Source organism: Gracilinanus agilis, chromosome 2, assembly GCF_016433145.1.
Source record: "Gracilinanus agilis isolate LMUSP501 chromosome 2, AgileGrace, whole genome shotgun sequence".
Lineage (NCBI taxonomy): Eukaryota > Metazoa > Chordata > Mammalia > Didelphimorphia > Didelphidae > Gracilinanus > Gracilinanus agilis.
The window spans coordinates 700,253,229-700,271,976 of NC_058131.1; the positions used below are offsets into that span (position 1 = coordinate 700,253,229).

Here is an 18,748-nt window from a genome sequence, read left to right on the forward strand (position 1 = left end):
ACTCCTGTGGAACATTCAGGGCCTCCCCCTCCCGCCCATTCTGCCCCCTCATGTTGGGCACCATCAGCGCCTGCCCAGCCAGGGTGTGACCAGTGTTGGCGACTCAGAGTGGTCGTCTCATCCTCGGACAGTCTGGCTCCTTCCGCAGCCCTCCAGGCCTTTGATTACAGATTTTCCCCTCCAGATCATCCTTCCCTCAATGGGGCCAGGATCCTGCAGTGACATTTTCTCTCTCCCCACCCCCCACTAAGGGGGTACATGATGCAGCCAGGCCTGGGGGAGGGGAGACAGCCAGGATGGCGGAGACCCTTCCCCCACCCCCACAGGGCTCCTGAGTGGGCCGCTCAGGACAGTCACCCCCTTCTCTTTTCTCTCCTCTAGGGTCAAGTTTGGTTGAAAGATGAAGAAGCCACCCACTGTAAGTTGTGTGAAAAGGAATTCTCACTTTCTAAGAGAAAGGTAAGCTGGGAGGGGGAAACCCGATTGTGCTGGGCAGGAGGCCAGGAGGAAGTCTCGGGGCGGCTCCATAAGCGCCTTCTTCTCTCCTTTAAAAAGCACCACTGTCGGAACTGTGGGGAGATCTTCTGTAACGCCTGCTCGGACAACGAGCTGCCTTTGCCTTCGTCCCCCAAGCCTGTCCGAGTGTGCGATTCCTGCCACGCTCTGCTGATCCAGAGATGCTCGTCTACCGTGCCCTGAGCCACCTGCCAGGCTCCCTGACTTGGGCTGTGAAGCATGTGGAATGTGGCCCCTCCGGGCGCTCTGCACCGTCTGCTGGTACACCATTAACGTCAGGCTGCAGGAATGCCGACTCACGTTCACTTTTTATGTCCATCTCTAAGCAAAATACCTTTAGCTACCCCTGCAGAGATGAGATTTCCTGGACTAGGCACTTTTCTTTAATGTTAGTTAAAATAAGTGAAAATAACTCGACCTAATTGATAATGAATTTAGAGGGTAACAAATTTGATAACCACAAACATGGAGGCCTTTTAAAGGCCACACAGATGGAATCCCCAAAACAAGATGTTTGCCTTATCTCAGAGCTTTCCAAAATATTGGGCTTGTTCTATTCTGCCTAATTGATAGAGTTGCTATTTTTCGATGGTGCCTGCAATTCTTTTTAAATGCACTTTATAAGCTTCCTAGTTCTCAGAAAAATACTGTGCATAAGAGAAAACCAATTTTGCGAGTGTTTCTACTTTACAGACCTTTACCAAGAGCCGGTGTCTATTTTTAATCACAACCCTTACTGGCTGTGAACAATTGAGTTATGGTTAGAATAAAGAGCATATTAGGGTACTTATCAGTATTTACGGGCCAACATGTTGCTCCTCCAAAACCTATTATGTTTAGAAAATCAAATTTTCTCCTCCTACCTTTTAATAATAGCTGCTACTGCCAACAGGAGCTTTTTTGTCCTGGGGGAGTGGGCTGTAAAGAGGATGGGAAGCGTTAGTCTTGGAAGTGAAACATGGCCGGTTTCCTTTTTACCTCCCACCCTCAGACCTGGGGGCAGTTCCTTCCCCAACCCAAAGTGCCAGGTCAGCAACTTTTTACCTTTGACTTGCCAGTCACCTCTACCTTTTTATATGAACATAAGAAAGTTTAAATTTGGAGGCATTATCAAGAGGGAATTTTTAGGGGAAATCTGGATTCTGCCCAGTTTTACCACTGGTGACTGTGAAACCCGGATGGTCACTTCTGTATACGCTGAAGATTGCCCAGATTGACACAGAATCAAAACTCATCTAAAGTTCTCCTGAGTGCCGAGTTCTCCCCTGTTGGGTGTACAGGAGGTTAGTTTATATGAGTATTGAGATAAATCCTAAAAATGTATTAGCAGTATTACATTAAGTACACTTTAGGGATTTTTAATATCAGTGCCACTATTGTAATCATTGAGTATGAAGCAAAACTATTATCATGAAGCTTAGGCTTGTACCATTTCAGGTCAAAATACTTTAAATTGGAAACTGAGTATACACTACTCCCCTCGGACTTTAAACACACAAGAGAAAACATTCAGGGTAGTATTGTTTGTGATTGCATTTGAGACAAATGAATCAAGGCTTTGTTTTCAGGGTTAGTTCAACCATCTTTTTCTTATGTGCATAGAATACTACTGCAAAACTTCATTTTGCATTCCAGACTATTAATTTTATGCAGCTAAATTATCGCTTAGATCACTGGATAATCCTATAAAAAGTCCTAAAAATGGACTTAAAAATAGAGCTGACCCAGTATTTCAATAAGTTTTGTGGAGCACTTTACATTGGCCAATTGCTGTTTTACATTTCTGGGAATGCTATTGAGAAATCAATACCATGAACTGGAAGGACCAATTCAATTTGGAAGTCCAGAAGAAAACAAGTTTTCTGCTTTTCTTGACTTGAAATGGCACCCGGGGAGCTGCTCAAATACCATGAAAAAAAGTCCCACATCTAGTCCAGTCCCAAAGGGCATTTTTAATGAAGTTATTTGTGCTTTGAGGAGCTTAGTAACATCTCAAAATACTACTTTCAGGTTTAGGAAGTGAACCTTGGATTTAGTTATGGTTGTCACACACTTCTTGACAAGCTGTAATTTGCCATACTTTGACAAGTTTTGGGGTACTTTAAAACAAAATTGCTCAAATATTCACCTATTCATGTTTCTGTACCAAGGCTGGCAAATAAGACAGCCAATTCTTAGCTCTTCATTATTGCATGTGTCATTCCAACCCAGTTATACGTTTGGTTCCATGTATACATTTGTATTATGCTTTAAAATATTCTCCCTTGATGTGAAATGAACAAAACATAAGATCATCTATTTTAGTTAAATTTAGTCTTCTCTCAGAAATTAAAATCACTGCTATGGCAAACCAACACTACGAATGTCATGCTGTCACAAAAACAAGTAATCTTTGAATCTGCATTTGTTCTAACTATATAGCGTTTTTTTATGGTTTTTTTGGGGGGAGTAAATGTAAATAAAGATAATGCAAAGTTTGCTTTAATGAAATGTCATTGGGTTTTGGGGGAACTTTTAGAACCTTTTATAATCAAAAGTTTTAAGAATTAACAGCATATGGGTAAAGCAGCAGTTCTGGGGGTTTTGTTCAGGTTTAAAGTCAAGCAGGTTGGGTCTTGGAAAAAAAATCACAATCCTTACTGTGTATAATTGTTGTAAGAGAAATCTCCCTTTTCCAATCCAAATTGAATTGATTACTGGCTTCTTTATTCTATATATTGTAGAATGCTTAGCTAAATTTTTTTTCACTACACTCTAGTAAAACCCAGGGGTTTTTTAATCTGTGGTGGTAGAGGGAATATCCATTCTGAATTGTTTCTGTTGACTCAGTTTAGTTTTCAGGAAAGGCATCTTAAATTTTATCTTTTGACTGAAGACATAAGCTATGGTTATAAGTATAGAAAGCTCTAAGGGGGTTCACCACCCCCTCTCCCCACCTCAGTGGCATTATCTACTTGATAACATACTTGGCATTGTTTCAAGTTGGTAGAAATTTAAGAAAAAGTTTAATCATTTAAAAATTTAATACATCAATGACTTCCTCTGAATTTTTGAGTAAGGTATGTTCTAAGATGTAACCCATATTTATATTTCAGTCAGTAAGTGACACAAACATCCTCGTAGAACAGACAGCAACATCGTTATCTCCCACATTGACATTTATTACATAAATATACATTACTAGCAAAACAGGTGACAAAATTCAGTAATTGAGTTCACAGTTGACAGTACTGGGTAAAATTTGAGAAGTTATCAAATTTCGGGGGAGGGCAGAATCCACATCGACTTAAAGGGAATGAAGGTAAAAAGCACTTTTTCCTTACCACACATAGTGTATTCACCAAAGTATTTCTTTACATCTCAGACATGTCAGATGCAAAAACAAAACATAAATCAAAACTGTTTTGTTTATATACCATGACATGAATTAACCGTTAACGTTTTGTTCTCTTTTAAGGAATATTTTGCACAGAAAAATTAACTGTAAGTTCACTTTCAGCAAAGGACAAGAAACCATCAGATTAGTCACACAAGAGAGGGTGACACTCCAGGAAAAATGCCTGTGCAGTGGCATTTTGTTATTGTTTCACTTGGGATTTCTACCCCATTGTTTAACACAAAATTCTTAATCTACCATTTTTCTAACTCTTCTAAATTATGTCAGTTATAATTAAATGTTAAGTAAATTACACATTAATTATAAGTTCATTTGTCTTATAAGGGACCGGATGTGAAATCTGTACTAAAATCTAAGATTGCATTTCCCCCCCTCAGGTACCTCTGAAATTGAAGTCATCTCTAACACATTAAAAAAAAAAAAAGTTCAGACACCAGTAATATAACATTAGGGCTATTACAAGATGGCTGTGCTTGATTGACAATACTGGAAAAAGAAATCAAGACATTCAGAACTAGTTGTCTTTTTGCTCCCTGATATCACTTCAGACTTCAGTATTTGGAATTTTCTATCTTCAAATAAACCAAGGGGAAAAGTTTCCAGAAAGTAAACACTATAACTGGTTAGCCTTTATTATTTTTTTAAAATAGTAGTTCATCATTCTTAGACTCAACATTATATTTGCAGGGAGCTAAATCAATGTTAAAAAAAAGAGCACATTACAACCACCTTTTTATTAAACCAGTAGTAATAAGACATCAACCAAGTTCTTATGTATGCAGTACATCCTTAGGAGTAACTAGTATAAAAAGTATCAACATCAGTGGTTTGAATATAAAAATTTATTTTAAGTCAAAGTATGCAACAAATAAAACCTACAGAAACAGATTTTCCCATCACAATCTGTTGCTTACCAAATAATATTTTGAAAACACATTCCTTCAGTCATTATAAAGTTCTTAAAATACAAAAGAAATTAAATCTGTAAGAAAGTCTAGTAGACCAGATGCTGCGGTTTGCCAGGATGTGTTGTAGAAGGGTTAACTCTTTAGTACATCCCACGCCATCCACCTCCACTCATACCTCCTTGCCCATAGTATCCGCCACTGCCTCCACCTCCACGACCTTAAAAGAAAAAATTCAGGTGGAAATGTAGAGACATTAGACTATGGAAATTATGTAATATGGTTGAAAAACTTTTAATAGGAGGAACAACCAAAGACATACTCACCATAGCCTCCCAAACCATCAGGAGTACCATAGCCTCCACTGTAACTGCTACCCATTCCCATTCTTCCAACAGAACCATAACCTCCTTGATTATCTGAAAAAAGAGGATTTAGTAAAGTATTTGAGAGCAAGTTTCTACATTTAAAATTCCACTGAATTTAAAACACCACATACCCATTCCATCTCTGCCGTAGCCTCCCATTCCAGAACCTCCCATTCCAGAGCCTCCTCCAGCAGTAGAATTCAGGAACAGTTCAATATATCTATGTTCTTTTAACAAAAAGCAGGAAGGAAATGTTTTAGATCATTAAAATTTTAACTTGATTAGTTAAAAACAAAACCAAAAACAACACTGATCACAAAGCCTTCAGTCACTGATCTCCCTCTAGTGAGCTGCTTGTCCTTAGCCTCTGTGAAGAGAGGGAGTGGCTCACTCTCATCTCAATGGTCATCCTTTTCAAGCTCTAAAGTTCCATCACCAACTGGCCTATAAGAAACCTAACTCCAAATCAGCTTATTTAAGAGCAGGGTTAACGGAAACTTATTTTACTCACAGAAGCCATTCCTTGCCCCATCATCACCTGAAAGGCCATAGGCAATTATATGAAGGAGAATAACTAATAGCTGATGGAAAAATGTCTTTGACCCTGGAGTCCAGACAAATTTTCATATGTAGTGAACCAGAATAAAAAAATCAGAAAAACTTTTGACTGACTTGAAGAGTTATTATGGTGGCTTATATTTGAAGACTCTGATGAACAAATAAGATCTCTAAGAAGGAAACTCTCTCATCAATAGTACCTTAGTCAAATACTTCAAACTTGTTTCAAATGTCTTTGAACATAGGGGGCAGATAGGTGGCTCAGTGGACTAAGAGCCAGGTCTAGAGATAGTAGGTCCTTCCTAGCTGTGTGACCCTGGACAAGTTACTTAACCCCCCTGCCCAGCCCTCACCACTATTCTGTCTTAGAACAATATACAGTAGGCAGAAGGGCTAAAAAAAAAAAAAAAAAAAAAAAAAAAAAAAAAAAAAAAAAAAAAAAGGTCTTTGAACATAATACCCAAGATGTAATTATCAATAAAATAAAGAACATGAACTAATAAAACTAACATTATAACTGTTCCCAGTAGTATAAGAACATTTATAAAATGTTATGGAAGTAACTTTGTATTGAGGAAAATAGCAATTCCTAAACCCCAAACTCCAAGATTCCAGAACTCTACATGAGCTAAAGGATGGTTTTTGCTTCTGTTTTCTTTCACTGAACTTTATAGTCCAAGTTCCACTCAAATGTATATAGTAAAATCCTGCTATTCTGCTGACTGTACTTTCAACCTTTTGCTCCTTTTCAAAGTTTTAGTGTGCTTCCTGAACCATACTGATAATCACTATTTTAATTCTTTGAAAATGAGCGATTCACGTAAAGAAATGTTACTACATAAATTGACTTGGCTGAAAACCTAGCTCACCCCTCCACAGCTTGGAAAGGCCATGACCGACACTTACGCATGTTATTCTTATCTTTGGACATGGCAGCAACAGCGTCTTCATGCGTCACAAATTCCACATCTGCTTCTCCTGTTGCTCTACCATCTGCTCCAATATCAATATGAACTCGAATTGGGTTTAGGGGTGAGAAAAACTAAAAGAAAGCCAAATTTAAAAAACAATGAAGTCTTTCTGATAAGCTTAAAAGAAGTATCTGATTTTAGTTCCACCAATAAATTCTAAAACCAGAATCCAAAAGAAAAAAAAAATCCATACATCTTTCACTAATGCACATGACCAAACTTGGAATTTAACAACATTTTAAATTACCAGCTTTTGAACTTTCCCACTTCCACCAAGGTGTATTCTCCTTGCCTACTTTCAAGCCTAGGAAGTTTACCTCATCTCCCTTAGTGTTTCACACTTCACTAGTAAAATGAAGATAATCCATTTAACTTTATGGGATGTGGAAAGAAACTTCTTCTTAAGTGCTATTAGCTATTTCTTCACTGCCATGTAGACGGACTTGCATATACCACAGCCTTCTAGGAAATCTAACTTTGAAATAACACACCATTTTCACTTAGATTGTTCCTTCGAGCCCCTAAAAGTTTGTATCCTTTTGTAGCTTCAAATAACATTCTGTTTAGCACTTGGCACATGATGAACACTCAAAATTTTGACTAAATGCATTGAGGCGGCAAAGCAAAAATAAAAACTAGACAAAAAACCCTCATTGATATTCCAATTTTAAAGTTGTACATAAACATTTAGAAAATAACATAAAGAACCTTGTCTTAGAAAACCATATAGCAAGAAAGATTTCCTCACAAATACTCACATTAGCAATATCATTTTCAGTTGCCCGAAAAGGCAACCCTCTCATATGAACAAAATGACCACCATGAAAACCTGAACTTGCATCACCAGCACCACCATATCCATGTCCCCCCATGCCTAGAGAAAGACAAATTTCCAAAGAAATAGCAACAATTAGACAAGTAAAGCAGTCCATTATTTACACATGTACACATATATTTCTTCCTTTATAGAATCTTCAATTTCCCAACACCAGATTCTAAATCATTTTTGTCAGGGATTGTTCTTGGCAGTCTGGTGAAACCTGTAGACCCCTTCTCAGGTTGTTTTTAAACATAAAATACAATGGATTATCAATTTAAAAAACAATTTTATAGACTCCAAATGAAGAACCACCATAAATACTTTAACTTTATCCGCCTGAGGACGCATGAATCACTCCTTAATAGAATCCATCAATGTTAACTAAATGAATAATGGATAAGACAATTTAAGAATAAAAGGACCGCTTAACATTGACTTTTTTTACCTCGGCCATCTCTCATTCTGTCATCAAATCCATCATTTCCATAGCCATAATTGTTATAGCCACCATAATCATCAAAACCACCATAACCTGCACAATTTAAAGAAATACAAATGAATACACTTCCAAGGGATGACAAATTTTACAATATAATTTACAAAAACTTACTTTGTGGTAACTGTCCGAGTAACCTCTTGGTAATTAGAAGTTTGCAATCCCCACTTAGTGCTCATGAAATAGGGATTTTTCAACACTAGGTGGAAATTCAAATTCTCCAACAGGTTAAATTCAGACATGTATATTAAATTTCATCCTGGCCCCAAACAGGAGGTGTCAAAATCTGCAAATGTATCTTCATTTTTAGCTGCTTCTTTTTTTTTTTTTTTTTTTTTTTTAAATCATCCTGGTGCCAACACTTGTATCATAGCTGGCCATGGGAATCCACCTTTTCATGAATAGGTTTTCAAATCTAGTAGGTACTGAAGTTACTGCCATTTCTGTATTTCTTGACAAAATGTCAGGAACATTAAGAAAATGACAACAGAACCTTTTTTCATTAGATACACATACCACCATCATATCCATCACCTCCTCGCCGCATTCTGTCATACATACTTCCACGCCCAGCTCCATAATAACCCCCTCTTCCTCCTAATGGTCTATCATATGGTCCAGGTCGCTGTCCCAGCAATCTTCTTGGTGGGTCATAAAATCCTTTGATTTCACTTCTGCTACTTTTGAAGATCTCGATATACCTACACAAAAAAGATTTTTTAAGGTACAGGTTTCAGCATAAATGCATTTGTAGGTAAGATACTGGGCAAAATTCAGTTACAGTTGTTTCTATAACTAGATGCATAACCCAATTTAAAATGCCTAGATATACCACAACTTAAATGTTTTTTTTTTTTACCTACAAGCCTCAAAATAATTCTTAAGTGTACAATGTTTACATGAAAAAATTAGTCATTGAAAACAAACCATAAAATGTAAATATTTTAAATTTAAAACTTTTTGTTTCCTTTAGTACAAATTAGGTATTTTAAAGAAAACTGGGTGATGATATAGTAGTATTATCACAGAACACCCTATGTTTAATGGAAACAATCTGATTTTAATTTATCAAACTAATAGCATTAACTCCCCACCCAAATCTGTATTTTCCAAGTTAAACTTAGGATAATTATAAATTCTTTAAACTAACCCAGAAAATGTTATTGTCCCCCCCATATAAGCATTAGTGACCCACAACCCCCAAAAATAAAAATTTAACACCATCCCAAACTCTCCATCCCCACCTGTGCCCTATTCTTTCCTTGTGTTTCCCCAGAGCATTTTCTGCTATCTCCTTTGAAGCAAACTGCACGAAGGCCTCCCCTGTGCTTCTCCCCTGGTAGTCCATCGTCAATGTTATCCCATTTGGCACGATTTCCAACCCTTTAACCCAAGGACAAATAACCCCATCAAGGGGAACAGTGTTAAAGGCTGAAACATTCCCATCTGAATCAAATACTTAAAACAAGACTAAAGAAAACAAACAAAAAAAAAAACTTAAGTTTCCCCATAACCCAATATTACAAACTGAAGAGTTTTCAAATATTATGGGTTTAATCATGGTTTTTTTTTTTCTATCAGTGTGCTTTAAAAAAATTACACACAAGTTAAGCTCACCTATATTACATGAAAAAGCCATGGCTACTAATAAAATTATTTTATGCTCCACACACTAATTTATGGTTCATTTCAACACACAAAATTACCCTCAACTAAATTACTAGATAATAGGTCTCACAAATCATATATATTCTGTATTGAAATATTAACTGGAGCATCTTTCATACTTTAACATACAAATTAAAATATTATAGTTTCAAATTAGAATTTTCCCATACAAATGGGTTTTAGTAAATTAAAAACTAAGAATGCAATGCAAATATAAAAATTCAAATATTGCTAAACTTAGACTAATACTAGAGGTACCTGTAAAGAACTGAACTATTTCCTCTTTGCTGCAACCAAATGGGAGTCCACGAAGTCGTACTGTTCCATCACTAGCTGCATCATTTGGACCATTATGTTTCATAACCCAATCCATTTCAAAACCGTTTGATTTAAATGCTATAAAAAAAAAAAAAAGATATATAAGAGTCAAAATATACTTCTACCAGCTCTAAAAAAAAAAAAAAAAAAAAAAAAAAAAAAAAAAAAAAAGACACCAAAAAAAAAATCCCCAAACTAATCTATAGCAACTACTACTGTCATAATTAGAAGTTCATTACTCTTAACTTATTAGAAGTGACATACCTGTGACTGGACAATGGAAGATGGGTATTTCATCTCCCTTAATCCATTAATTAATACCATTCCTACTCTCACCAGGAAAAATTCACAAATGGAATGAAAACTTAAAAATTCCTTAGTACTGAAATATATCTAAGAATCATAAACACATTTTACTTTCTGACAATTTTTTTGTACATGTAAACTCTAGTTCAGTCTTCCATTATCCATTATGACAACCATGGTCTATCTAACAAACCAAATTTTGCTTCTCTCAATTTTTAAAATTTATTCCACAGAATTATTAATTTCTTAGTAAAGAAGTGGGTTAAGACAGAAGGAATGATACTTTGAATTTCTTTTCTACTACTTCTATCTATTCCCCCCTTCCTCCAATCTATTACTATATATTACATAGCTGGATACACTCTATTAAATAAAACCATTTAAAAAAGACTATTTTATTCACATTGCCCATGCTACCCAAACCTGCAGGTGTAAAAATCACATTTCCAAACAGATAAATGACAAATCTTGAGAGTAATAAAAGGCAGTCTACACCATTGATGATCACAAGATGAAATTCAGAAAAAGGTGAAGCAATCCCAAATACCTGAAAACTAAAACTGAAGAGTTAGTGGAATTGATAAAAATGCATCTGTCTTCCACACTTTCTAGCCCCTTCTAAAAAAATAGGATTTTACACTAGAATGTACAACTTCTGAGGCCTAACCAAAAATTTCTGCCTCTCTAGAACTACTGAAAACAATTCGAATATTAACAACAAAATTACGAATGACAATTTTTTAGATGTTGAAAATATGAACATTTCTTTCTTGAAAAATCTGTATGAAGAGATCAGATACTCTACAAAGAACCCAGTTCAGTAGCTGATGGAGACAGTACATAGTAACCAGACACAAGGCAATCTCCTTCATTCCCTGCTTTGCTTTTGTCATAGGGTAGACTTGTTCTTACCCTAGCCTTTAACACAGACCCATTGCCTCCCTTACACCCACTTACTTAGCAATTTCAGACTGTCATGAATTTTCATTTTTCATAAAGTTCTCTATCTACAGAAACTTTACAATACTAATTTATGATCCAACCTCAGAAATCCTATTCACCCAAACATGACAAATTTTCCTATTCACTTGCTGTGTTTAGGAACACATACCATATATCGATAATGCCACAAAGTTTAATAATGACATTATTAAGGACAAAATTAAGGAACAGAGGACGTCACAGGCATTATTATAAAAGGACTTCTGGACATAGGCCTCATAGTTAGGAAATGAGAAATTTAAAGTTGAAAAGAACCTTACAAATTATTGTCTAGCTCAGTAGTGTCAAACTCAAATAGAAACAAAATCATATAGACATAATATTTTACTGCATTTTGTTCAGTATTTTCCAATTACATTTTAATCTGGTTCAGGCTACTCTGGGGTATTGTAGGCCTTACTGTTTGACACCTCTGATCTAGCTCAATCTCAATTCTGGGAATCAAAATGGCTTGCTGAAGGAAACCAAAATAACAATTAGGAAAGGTAGATTTGAACCCAGATCCTTCAAACTCCAAATTTAATGCATGTTCACTGCACAAACATATCCATCAGAAAAAAAGAAATTCTCTGCAGCATTTGGAAAAGACTGCTAGAGAATACAGAAATAAAGTTAGTTCCGTCTCTAAAATCCAACTTTTCCTCATTACATATCCCATATGATGGTTTTAAAAGCTTTTCTTGGAAACTATCTAGAGTAGACCACAAACCAGAACATTACAGAGCCAAGTAACTGATTAAAAATACTTATTTATGAGCCCTCTAGCATTCTTTTTTGTTTAAATTTTTCTTTAAGCTGGTCTCTGACAAGAAACTAAATAAGTACAAAACTAAAGGGCTGAAGGTGAAAAGTTAAGGCCAAGGAGGAAAATGTGGCTCTCAAAGAGTTATCTCTGAAGCTAACCTAGATGATTTCATCTTACTCTGTATTACCTTCAATGTGTAGAGATCTAACACGGAAGGGTAGAGGTATCACTAGCTGGTGTAACAACAGAACTTGAGACTACCCCAAAGAAATGGTAAAGAAGATCAAGTCCCGAAACTTTTCTGGAGATATCAAAGCAAAGTCAAAAAGATTTCTTAAATCTGTATTAGTTTCCCTTAAGCTACTACCTATGGGGGAAAACAGCTTAATAAAAGCAAAAGAAGCACAAAAAGTTCCAAAATCCAAAATTAAAGGAGCAACTGTGCTTGAGCTCTGGTACAGAAAAGACAATCTCAATACCGGACTCCTGTATGTGCAGTTAACTCCTGACTACAGGCAGTGAGAAAAGAATGCTCCCTTCCTCTTTTTGGGGTTGGGGGAAGAGATGTGAAGATATCCAGAGTACCTGAATACTAAATAAAATACCTACATTAATTTAGCAGAAATTTTCAACACAAACTAGTTTAAACTATTTTTAAAAATCTCACAATTCTGGAGCTTTCCTTTTGCTTTCAAATTTTAAAATAAAGACCAGTCTTACATCAAGTATGGAACAGAAAACAAACAGACCCAAGTTTGTTTTTTATAAATTATTAGCCTTAGCCTTTATATTTGGTGATAGATTCCTTGGACAGCAAAGAAATGTTCTGATGACTAGAATTCTAGTTGCAAATTACAATCAGACAGAAATAAAACTGGAAAAGCTAAGCCTGCTACTTTCAACTTCTTCATTCATTAGCACACTTCTACTTTATATTAAAAATGTGATATTTTCTATGTAGAATACTTGCGAACATCAACTAACAGAAATTTAAGAAATCAGAAATACCTTAAAAATAAACACAGATGCTTTTTTGTTTGGAAGAAATGGTGACATAACTCTACTTTAAAAAAAAGACATTCTATGATTGTCCCAAGCATCCAGGACGTTAAAGAAACCTGTAATTCAAGGATCAACTCCTATTGGAATTAATTTACTTACAAGCTTGACAACATTATCCACCTAAGGGAGTATAATTAAGTAAAATCCTTCTAAAGCAGTGCATATAAACACACAACTAGCTGTTAAGTAACTGGATAGTACTGATTGCAGTTTGCAATCTTCTCCACAGATACACCAGTTGTATGCATTTTTATTATTAAAATAACCAGTCCTAAGCTTTAAAAGCAATGCTGGAATTCATCAAGGAAATTTCCACAACTAATGGAAAGGAACAGCAATTAGATAGATGACCACTGGGTTGAGATAAAGAGAAGAGATAAGATACTGAGATATACAAATATGGGGATTATTAAATTAAGCCATAATTACCAGGTCAGACACTCAGCCTTTTTTCATTCTGGGGCATTTTGCTTTTAAAAGCAAAGTTTCTAGTTAAATATTTTTCATTACATTGTTGGCACTTTTAGACACTTTCCATACTGAGAATATATAAGGGTGCATGCCCTGTAGTTAAAAAATTCTGAAGCATACATTTTCTGGATGGAACCTTTTATTTTCTCAAAAGCCTTTTGTGCTGTTTTTGTAAACTACGCTTTTGCCCTTTCCCCTCCCTCAATAAAAAAATCAGAAACCTCCTGATTTGTGCGGTACTCCCAAAAGCTTCTTTACTTGGCCAGCTTCTTTCCTGAGCTCAATTATCTAATGTGTTGAGGGCCGGGGGGAGGTGGGTGCGCCAGTGACATTCAAACAATCTCTGTTAACTGGGTCCAACGCTTGGAAAGAGATGGGGTGCATAAAGCCCTCTCAAAACATCTCCCTAGTCGCGCCTCACATAGTTACCGTTACTAGACCTTTCTCTTTACCCAGAAAAGTCCTTTCGGTCCCAGCCCAGCCCTCGAGAAACTCGACCAAACACTTCAAACATCAATAGTTCGATCCAACCGGTCTTCCCTCGGCGTGTAAGAACAGAACCAGCCGGCTTCCCGCTAGCTGGGGCTTATTCCCCACCTCCCTCTACCCTCCACGAGCACAACTTCCCCCAACAAAGCGGTCCACGAGCAGTCCAGTCCCGGCCCAGCCCGTCCCCGCAGGCCGCCCCATCGGTTACTTTCCCCAAGGCCCTGGGGGGCGGGACCACAAAGGAGGCCGCCCGCTCCTTTGTCCCCGCCGCGGTGCTCCCGGTCTCCCTCCCTCAGCTCCCCCGCCTGGCCCGGGATGAGAAGAACCAGGGGGCGGCGCCGGGGCCCGCGCGGACTCCACGTCCCTCCGCTGTCCGGCAGCCCTCAGCCCAGGGAGGACCGAGAAGCCGCGGACCCCGAAGCGGTGGAGGCCGGAGGGGCGGGCCGGGCCGGGGCGCGCCAACGCGCTCAAAATGGCGGCGGCGGCAGAGCGCACTCCAGACACGGGCCCGGCTCCCCGGCCCAGTCGCCCGCCACCTCCAGGCCTAGCTCCCCCACGTCCGTCCGCCCGTCCGTCCTGCTCCTGGCCTGGCCCCCGGACGCCCCGTCGTACCTCAGACACCCGGGCTAGCGGGCGGGCGGGCTCCGGCGGCAGGAGGCGCGAGGTCAGGGGCGGCCGCTAGTCTCGCGCTGCGTGCGCCCTCCACAAACGGTCCCTTCAACCGTCTCCCGGCGGCGGCAGAGGGTAGCTGCGCAGCTGAGCCGGCGGCGGCGGCAGGAAGGCGAGAAGGGGGCTGGGGAAGCGGTACCAACGAAACCCCCCGGGCGTCGCGCGGATCTCGCGGGAACTCGGGGCACAAGCTCGCGAAGTGAGCTGCGCGGGATAGGGCTGGCCTCCGTGCGCGTGCGCCGCCGCGCCGCCGTCTGTTGAGTCGCGCTGCGCGGCGCGAGGGGGCGGGGTTTCTGTCACACTCTCTCTCTCTCTGCCCTGGGCGGCCGCGGTCCTCCAATCTAGGCCGCTTGGGGGCGGGATCATCGCACCTGCATGGCGGGGACCGGAACTGTTGGTTACCTGCGAGGGCTGAGATTCCTTAGCGCTCTCGGAATTGCATTCCTCTGTCTTACGGAGAGTACTCGGGGGTCTGGAAGAACCGTGCAGCTTCCGAAGGAGGAGGGACGCAGAAGGTGACAGGCTTTGGCGACTGGCAGATATCAGCGGGCCAGAAGTGGCCACCCGCGTTCTCCGTAGGGGGACAACGAGGCCGTGCCGGGAGCTTCCGTGGGCTGGGAAGCGAGCGTGGGAGTGCGGGCGGCAGGGACTGTGCCTTTGCGTCCTTCGCAGGCGGCCAATAAATATTTGGTGGAAGAAGTTTGAACGTCCGCCCTTTTTTCTCGCCCTTTGCTAGCGTGCGGCTCTAGCAGCTTTGTGGAAGTGACTTTTTTTCTTATTGGAGAAATGGAAGTAATGCCGCTTGCAGAGTCTATTATGTCAGACGCGTTGACTTCTTGGCACTGTTTCCTGGCCTCGTTTATAACCCGACTGAATGGAAAGGGCTGCATGAAAAGAGTGAGGTACTAAGTAGGGGCCATTATTCACTAAAAAAGTGAGACCGCCTTTAATCAGTCTTTCCAACACACATACTTGTGGCCTGGCACGTGGCGCTAGTCCAAGATCGAGGATTTCTGTGAGATTATCTGTCTGGAATTGTTTCCAAAGAGACGGAAGCCCTCCCGAGCCCTCCCGGCTGCTTACCGGATCTTTTCCCCCTTTGTTTCTCCTTCCATCTCTATGGTACCCTTGTATTAGCAGAAAGACCAGAGGGGGCCCTGTAGGGAATCCTGTTAGAGGCCTGAAGAGAGAGAGAAGGGCGCAGAGATGTACCCACACCACCACCCAGAGGTGGAAGAAAGAAAGACACGGGGGAGAAAAGTACCTTAGGAGGAAGAAAATGCCAAATATTTGCGTGAAAATTCAGTGTGAGGGTAAAAGGAGAAAAAACTGAGTCTATCTATATGATTCTGTGTCCCTCTTCCCCGCATAAAAATTACTTTCAAATAAACTGGAAAGGGGGCAGCTGGGTAGCTCACTGGATTGAGAGTCAGGCCTAGAGACTGGAGGTCCTAGGTTCAAATCCGGCCTCAGACACTTCCTAGCTGTGTGACCCTGGGCAAGTCTCTTGACCCCCATGGCCCACCCACCCTTACCACTCTTCCACCTAGGAGCCAATACACAGAAATTAAGGGTTTAAATAAAATAAAATAAACTGGATACATACTGAATCCAATTAAATGAATTGAGTGCCATCTTCAAAAACTGTAGGTAGGAATGTAATAATCTGTAATTAAAATTTTTTGTTAAATGTGGGGAAGATGTGTTGTTAGTCCAGGGTAGTAATATGCAAAAAAAAAAAAAAACCCAAAACGAAATAAGGGCATCAATCAAACATTTAAAATCAGAAGGTAGGAAGGAGATAGAAAGCAATACTTGGTTAAATTTTACCCACACTTAATCTATATAAAACAAAAATTCACAGGTTCACATACAGCCCTCTTTTTTGTTCTTTCTGTATTTAAAATGGTTAGGTTCAAGATAAAAAAAAAGAATTTAAATGCTAAAATCCAAAGAGAGTCCTCTATACTTTATGCCTTAATTAAACCTGGGAGTAAGTTTACCTGCCTCTACTTTCTTCCCATTCCAATCCATCCTCCATTGAGCCACTAAAGTGATTTTCCTAACACTGGCCCAGCAGTATAATTCCTCTAATTCTATAAACTTCCAGAGCTTCCCATTGCCTCCAGGAAAAAAAATGCAAAATGTGCTTTTTTTTTTTAAATGAAAAAAAGCCTTTCATAGCCACTTTCTTCCTTTCCTGGCTTCTAACACCTTACTCTCCTGCTACCCCACTAACCCCTGACTCTTGCTCTTTGGTCCAGTGACCCTGATTTCAGAGCTGTTCCAAAACTAGATATTCAATCTCTTGGCTCTGTTCCCCAAACACTGGCTGTTCCCTAGGCCTGGAAGGCCTCCCTCCACTCACATTACTCACCTCTCAGGCTTTTTTATTTCCAACTAAAATCATCTACAGGAAGCTTTCCCCAACTCCTCTTAGTTCTAGAGCCTTCCCTTTGTTGATTATTTCCTTCTTATCCTGTATAATTTGCTTTGTATGTTGTTTAACCCATTAGATAGTAAACTCCTTGAGGACAGGGATTATCTTTTGCCTCTTTTTTTAATGTCCAGCACTTAACACAGTGCCTGACACATAGTATTATATAAATATTAGCTATTATTATCCCAGACACTACAGGAAATCACTGAAGATTTTTTATCAGGAGAGTGATTTGGTAGGAGCAGCTAGATTGGTGGGTGGCCACAAAGCCAGGCTTAGAGATGAGAGGTCCCGAGTTCAAGTGTGTCCTCAGACACTTCCTAGCTGTGTGAATCTGGGCAAGTCCCTTAAATCCCCATTGCCTAATCCTTACTGCTCCTCTGCCTTGGCACCAATACACAGCATGATTCTAAGTTGGAAAGTAAGGGTAGGAAAAATAAGGTATTCTGCTTAAAGAACCTTTCCCTCTCATTGTTCAAACATTTATAAAATTGACTATACACAGTACATTATGCTAAGTATGGGGAGAGACCTTAGTACCTACCAGCAAGCCAGCCCTCATCTTGCAAAGACCTTTAGACCTTATTTTCTAATGTTAAGAGTATTTATCTTATGAGGTTTTCCTTACTGGTCTGATCCTATAATTGAAAAAAACAACACCTCAAACTAACCCAAGTCATTCTGCATTTTTTTTCTCCTCCAAAGTGCTAGCTCCTTCCTTTAGCATGAACTTCCTCCTCTGCTCACTCTCCTCTTTCTTCCAGACCAACTCAAGCACCACCTCCAAGGTACAGAAAGGCATTTGAGGTTCCCCCCAAGGCTGGAGCCCTTCCTCCATCCCTCCCTGCCTTGTATTTCACTAGTTTGTACTTATTTGTTCTCTTTTTATTCATTTTGTAAATCATTATAGATGTATTTTTTGGAATTTCCCTGGTTAGTATCCCTCAAATAAGAATTGTTCATTCCCTGTATATGTATCCCCAGTGCTTAGCACAGGGTCTGGATTATAGTAGATACTTAACAAATGCTTGCTGATTGATAAGATCTCTCTGCAGAATCCTATGGCATGTAGTATTATCATCAGTGCATTTGATATGGATTTCTACTCCAGTTCACAACTGAGACATTTTATTCAAATCAAAGATGAACATATTTATAAAGAGTATCCCACTGGATGGCATAAATACCATTCTGCATCTGTAGTTCTCCACTTTTCTGCCAAGGTGAAGGAAGTATGTTTCATCATGAATCAGCCCTATGGAATTGACTTTGATTATTAGCAAATATTTGCTATTGAAAGTAGGTTTGATGGGGGAAAGGGTAGGACAAGTTAGGAGCCCACACCACAATGAACAAAGAACGAAAAAATAGCAACTGGAACCTCACAGACAAACCTCCTGGCCTTTATCCTCCTCAAATTTGGGGGTGAAAATCTGTACTTAGAATTCCCTTGCTTCAAGGCTTTTCTCTGGTTAACATTAAGGCTTCACCTTCAGGGCAGGGGTGAATTTAACTATCTTTTGGACCACAAATGGTAGTGCAATGAA

The 18,748-nt window shown here is 39.4% G+C and overlaps 2 protein-coding genes across 3 annotated transcripts in view; one reads left to right on the forward strand and one right to left on the reverse strand.

The window, feature by feature from the left end:
* RUFY2 (RUN and FYVE domain containing 2) overlaps positions 1–699 on the forward strand; it is a 40,553-nt gene extending 39,854 nt beyond the window's left edge. The window contains 2 exon segments of the mRNA XM_044660314.1: positions 382–459; positions 556–699. Coding sequence (XP_044516249.1) covers positions 382–459; positions 556–699 — 222 coding nt within the window.
* A 3,929-nt stretch (positions 700–4,628) lies between these two features.
* On the reverse strand, positions 4,629–14,930 carry HNRNPH3 (heterogeneous nuclear ribonucleoprotein H3). Of its 2 annotated transcripts, XM_044659199.1 has the most exons (10): positions 14,705–14,930; positions 9,958–10,095; positions 9,276–9,414; positions 8,548–8,732; positions 7,981–8,067; positions 7,474–7,589; positions 6,651–6,786; positions 5,318–5,413; positions 5,145–5,237; positions 4,629–5,038 (listed from the first exon to the last, which is right to left on the reverse strand). In XM_044659199.1, the coding sequence occupies exons 2-10, from the start codon at positions 10,070–10,072 to the stop codon at positions 4,962–4,964; spliced, it is 1,044 nt and encodes a 347-aa protein (XP_044515134.1). In that variant the 5' UTR covers positions 10,073–10,095; positions 14,705–14,930; the 3' UTR covers positions 4,629–4,961. The 2 variants fall into 2 exon arrangements, with proteins under 2 accessions (XP_044515134.1, XP_044515135.1); XM_044659200.1 differs by lacking the exons at positions 9,276–9,414; positions 14,705–14,930 and having other exon boundaries at positions 4,738–5,038; positions 9,958–10,043.
* Positions 14,931–18,748: the final 3,818 nt, after the last annotated feature.

What these genes read in the sequence shown, in the direction of transcription:
- HNRNPH3 (XM_044659199.1), bottom strand. Translation starts at nt 10,072, where the DNA reads ATGGATTGGGTTATGAAACATAATGGTCCAAATGATGCAGCTAGTGAT. An exon ending in AGGTGATGGATATGATGGTG is followed by an intron (nt 8,068 to 8,547) that starts GTATGTGTATCT and finishes TAAATTGTGCAG; the next exon opens with GTTATGGTGGTTTTGATGAT. An exon ending in CAGAATGAGAGATGGCCGAG is followed by an intron (nt 7,590 to 7,980) that starts GTAAAAAAAGTC and finishes GTCTTTCTCTAG; the next exon opens with GCATGGGGGGACATGGATAT.